Raw genomic sequence first — 5,839 nt, 5'->3', positions numbered from 1 at the left:
TTTATGTCTGTCATACAGTAAAACGCTAGCAAAAATATATTCCCACATTTATGGACTACCAGTGGTCAAACTACAACACTTAATTTGAAGAAATATGCTTTTAAATAATTATAATATTGAATAATTCCACAGTTAGACATTCAAGTGCTGCCAAAATCACCTAGCACATTAGTCTCCTGCGTTATAGACACTACTAAGTTCGGAGAAATGTGCTTTCCCTATTTTTGGTGATTGTTTTGTGGAAAATATTCAATAACTTCTGAACTAGAGGGTTTTCTGTTTTTGGTTGTGTCAGAGAGGAGTAGGTTCACTGGAGAGGAGGTGAGAAAGGGGAGACAAACCATGGATGATGGGCCGGGTGCTTTAGAGAGCACAGAGACTGTGTTGACGGGGTCCGGCTACAGCACACTGCAGACTGACAGTGTTTGGCTGGGTGTCACATCAGGACGCAGCGTTATGTCACAGGCAGAAGGTCACATGATTGCTCACAGTCGTAATAGAGCATTTAACACACACACACATACACACACACACACACACACACACACACACACACACACACACACACACACACACACACACACACACACACACACACACACACACACACACACACAGGCAAAAACACACATAAACATACAAACACACAGCCTGCAAGTGCTGAAAAGTCACTGTAATCCAACATAACTTCCAAAATGTGTCCCCCCTTCAAAATGATGTTATGCTTTAGCCTACATCAACATACACACCATTCTATATACAAACCATTCAATCAGGATATAACATTTCATAATGTATACCTAAATAACCAAAACCAAATGATGAATGTCTAAGACTGTTATAGAGGGAATCTCAGAAGGATAATTAAACGAGTTGCAATATCTTAACCTTCATATTCTTGCAATTGCTGAAAAGCTACACTTAACAACTTCATCTGTCCAATTATCTGCAGCCAGAGTGAGAGAAATGTTAACCTTTAAGACCATAGCACAGATATGAGGTCCAGTCTGGACAGAGGACAACTGTTAGGTGTATATGCAGAGAAAGAGATTTGATCATTTATTTTATATTAACAAATGATCTGTTTTTTGGTAATCAAAATGGAAAACATTTCACACACCCATAAACAGTCATGGTGCCTTTATTATATACAGTGGTCAGTTTTACATTTGTTGGGACATTTATGAACAATACTTTTTTTAACTTTTTAATCAATTTATTTATTTGCTTGCATTGCCAGTCATCTTGAAGTTGGGCTTGAGGTTGTACACAAGTAGTATCGTCACTCAAAAACAACCTGCTTCTTCATTAATTGTCCACTAGATGTCGCTCTAATCTTACGTTTGAGATATCTCGAGGAGAAACGCCAACAATCATTGTAATGTCTTTGATGGAGCTTGTAATGTGCTAATAAAAAGAAGACTTAATTTATTTCATGACACGATGGAACAATCATTGTTTGTATGTCATTTTTGTATATTTGGACCAAAATGATTCAACATAAAACATATACAAGTATTTTTGTGCTTAATTTGAGCTTCTTTGTTTTCACAGAGTTTATTTTAACATACATTATTCCTGGATTTGACAGAATACACAGATGTTTTAACTCAGTTTTGCTTCATCAAACATATTTACCTTCATTCCCATGTTTTGTGTCACATCTTTAAATCAACACAGTTTTCTTTCAGACCTTCAAAAACTCTGCAAGATTTATTCCATAATCATATTTATTGTACAACTGCATCAACATGATTTTGACTGTAAGATTGTTATGGTTGTTTTCATATACTGTATTATTTCTGGAGACTGCAGCTGTATCTCTAAATGTGTTTGTGTTGTTACCAAAAATGCAGATGGATATTTAGCAACATTTTCTCTCAAAAGTAGCTGATGCTTTTTATGCATTAAACTAAATCATACATTTTATATAGCAGGCCAATTACTCAGATGATGAGCAATAGTGCCAGTGGTTCTCCTCAGCAGAAATACTGATGTGCTCTCTGAAATATGATACAGCCAACACTGCACTTCAAGAGTAAATCAAAGAGCTCTTTGGTGTTAAGCTAAAATCAATCTTGGGTTAAGACTTATGTGGATTTGAGGAAGACTCTTTCAAGGGGATTGTGAAGACAGCACAGGTCCGTCAGACCAGCTTTATTTTACCCTTTAGGTTTTTGAGACATTGTGTGCACTGACCTTTGCCTGTTATTAGGGGTGTACACACAAAGACCCCAGACACAAATCTCCCCTCTCAGTTGTACAGGAGTGTTGGGTTCTTGCAATTTATCTTAGAAACAAAATAATGACTCCTAGCCAAGGACATGTTTTCAACATTGGTTATAACAATATAAATAACTTGAGCATTCCTTTGCTAAGAATGCAGTGTTCAAAAAAAGTGGGAGGGCCGAGGATTGAATCCCTGGGGGCCCAGAATACAAATGTTCCATGGCAAAATTGACAACATAATGTACCCTGTACAAAACATATCATGCATTAGGTCTCTTTGACCTCTGAGCACAGTTATTAGGCATGGACCCGAACATAACTCTAACCATGAATGACTTCTGCTACTCAGGATCATGATTGAAAGCAGAACAACTAAAGTACTAAATGCATTATGTGGTGAAAGTTGTTTTCCAGGTCAAGAATGAACTTTAAACCTCATGTAATAAACAAAGAAGAATCACAAGGTGTTTATGATGACTCCACTAACTCATAAAGTCTTCTTCATATAGTAACAGCTTCACTGCGTCTATTAATTAACCAATTGCCTCTAAACAGACCACAGTCTTTATCTTTCTGCAGCCTGAAGGAATAATGTTCATGAACTTAAGTCACATTTTGACATGTCTTACTGTTTTGCACGCTGCTACAGAAAGACACAAGTTTCCTGTTACAGAGATAAACACATCCTTACTGGACTTATCATAAAGGCATTACAGCAGGCAATACAGATGTTAACCATCCATTATAGTGACATAAGGCTACATTATAAACAGTTGTAATAATAAGTTAACTGAATAATATTCACATTATCAGGACAAATTAAGTCATAATGCATGTTTGCATCATAACTGGATTTTGTGTTCTTCTGTTAAACAACACAATCATGAAACTCTGCTTTAACGTTTGGTAGTTGAAACTGTAACAGTGCATGTTTTAAGATGTGCATGTAAACATCTTGATACTGTATAGGCCAGCTGTTGGGACATTTAGTTAATACAAAAATATATTTCCTAGGGCATGGTATCAGTCTTCTCATCCAACTCTTGGAAAGACAATGTTGTTTTCTAAGAACATGTATACCTATTTGTCACCCCAATGCATGCATATTGTCAAGGTTTACAAGTATAACGTTGAGTTTTACAAAGGGCCCTTGAAGGCACCATTATGTTTTTGCAGAGCTTTCCAGTGAACAGTTAATGTCTCTGGTGGCCGTCCTTTTTCCTTCTCCTCCCACACAGCCACACAGCCACACCAGTAAACACATTACTGTACAGTGAGTGACTCTCAGGCTGTCCGTCCGTGTTAGGGCTCTTACAGGGACACAACGAAAGAGAGATGGCTCAAACCGACAGCCAAAGTTCAACTTTCCCCGAGATAGTGGAGTTAAACGTGGGTGGGCAGGTGTATGTGACCCGGCTTGAAACTCTCACTGCGGTCCCCAACTCTCTGCTGTGGAGCAAGTTCACCCAGAGCTCCCCGGGAGACCTGCCTAAAGATGGAAAGGGCCGCTTCTTCTTCGACCGGGACGGCTTTCTCTTCCGCTACATTTTGGACTACATGCGGGACTCTGAGCTTTTCTTGCCCGAATTTTTCAAAGAGAGGAGACGACTGCAAAAAGAAGCGGAATTCTTCCAGTTACCGGAGCTGTCGAAGCGACTGGCATCGGGCAGCAAAGACAGCTTGTTCACGGAGGACAGCGGGGACCCGGAGGAGGCTGAGCTCAGCTCCCCGGTCACCTCCTCCTCCTCCTCCTCGGGCACTACGCTGCGCTCTCCTGGGGCTAGCGCCGGCTACATCACCATTGGGTACAGAGGCAGCTACACTATCGGGAGGGACATCCAGGCAGACGCTAAGTTCCGCAGGGTTGCCAGAATTACCGTGTGCAGCAAGATATCTCTGGCTAAAGAGGTTTTTGGAGAAACCCTGAATGAGAGCCGCGACCCGGACCGCCCTGCTGACAAATACACCGCCAGGTATTACCTCAAGTATAACTTTCTGGAGCAGGCGTTTGACCGGCTGGCAGAGGCCGGTTTCCACATGGTGGCCTGTAACTCCACCGGGACCTGCTCATACGGCAGCAACGACCCGGGTGAAGACAAACTGTGGACCAGTTACACTGAGTATGTTTTCTCCCGATGAAGTGACTGAAGACTGATGTCTGGTACACTCCTGCTCACGATCTCAGTTAACAATTGGAGCAATATTAGTTACAATAATTGCTTCTTTAAAGTTTCATTAACATCCCAAATTGGCATTTCCAGCGTTCATTCTTGTGTTTTTGTAACTATCTGCTCTGTGAACCAGCCCGAGTTAAACCAGCCCGAGTTAAACTTGTCTGCTATTTTCTCCTCTGTTCTGCAAGAGGAGCACACTCCACTATGAAACCTAAATGTCATTGCTAAGTGAGGAGTAAAAGGCAAACCTACTTTTATATGTCATTGACTGGTCGAGTTGGCCTATTAGCCTTTTTGGCTTTCACAGAGACTGCTTTGTTCTTATCTAATGATACTCAAGGTGGCAGAAATGTAAGAAGCTGTTTTTTTGTGAACTATAGACCTACTTGCATTGTCATGTTGTAGTGGAGAGGCTGTTGGAACACCGAACACTAGGAATGTTCTTTAAATAGCCTAATGTTTAACTAAATTCCGGAGTCTTTAATGTTGGGATTGATGGATAAGAACAACATGTGCTTCTTTGATATTCTACCTTAACATACTATATTACTTTTTTTGTATTATCAACCACACTTGTGGTATCACTGTTGTCAAGATGCTACAGTGTTATGTTCCATCTATGAGCTGTTGTCATTGTTTTTCTTTCTAGGTATAAAGCTATAGCAAATAAAGTGTGACATTGTAAAAGTATTCATCCCCTTGAATTCACTGTGTATTTGATTTGTCTGAATACATTTTTTTCCCACCAATTTTGTTGGTGGTTTCACTATGAAAAGCATTTTAGAAGTTGATGAGATTAGACAATTGTATTTGGACATTGTGATCATGGGATGTCCCTCCAACATTCATTACATTACATTTCATTTATATTTTATCCAAAGCTATTTACAATAAAAGAACCATAAAGATTCAAAGTCGGTACAACAAAGAAAGTGCAGATATTCACTTCAAACAAGATCATACCATAGTAAATGCTGGTGAATTAGTTACAAGAAATAGACGTTAAGAGCCAAACCATGGGAAACGATGACGAACTGACAAAGAACACAAGGGAAAGTAAGACTAAATACACACAAGGGTAATCACAAAACGAGACACAGCTGGGTAGGAGAGGTGAAACAGGGGCAGCAGGTGAACACAATAAGACAATCAGGCACAGGAGGGAAACTAAAGACAGGAAGTAAACTAGACAAGACACAATAATAAGGTAATAAAATAATAATAAGGTAATAAAAAAAACAGACTGTGACACAAATCCACCCCAACCTCAGACTGTATTGGCACCAAATAGTAATTTAATTTGTTCTGAATTAAATCAGATTGTATTGTTTTTAACATTAGATGTCAACAACACATAATGAATTCAGAGGTCACTGAATTAAGAAGAGAGAGAGAAGATGTTAAGTAACTTGTTTTTTAACCGAAGAACACGAAAT

General features: G+C 39.4%; 1 protein-coding gene across 1 annotated transcript; it reads left to right on the top strand.

The window, feature by feature from the left end:
• The first annotated feature begins 3,455 nt into the window (after positions 1-3,455).
• LOC117547457 (BTB/POZ domain-containing protein KCTD12-like) lies at positions 3,456-5,107 on the top strand. The gene has a single exon (XM_034218219.1). It carries the CDS (start codon positions 3,565-3,567, stop codon positions 4,366-4,368), a length of 804 nt encoding a protein of 267 aa, XP_034074110.1. The 5' UTR covers positions 3,456-3,564; the 3' UTR covers positions 4,369-5,107.
• The last annotated feature ends 732 nt before the right edge of the window (positions 5,108-5,839 follow it).

Source organism: Gymnodraco acuticeps, unplaced genomic scaffold (assembly GCF_902827175.1).
Source record: "Gymnodraco acuticeps unplaced genomic scaffold, fGymAcu1.1, whole genome shotgun sequence".
NCBI classification, from domain to species: domain Eukaryota; kingdom Metazoa; phylum Chordata; class Actinopteri; order Perciformes; family Bathydraconidae; genus Gymnodraco; species Gymnodraco acuticeps.
The sequence above is the reverse complement of the archived record's forward strand: the minus strand, read 5'-3'. Positions and strand labels throughout refer to the sequence as shown.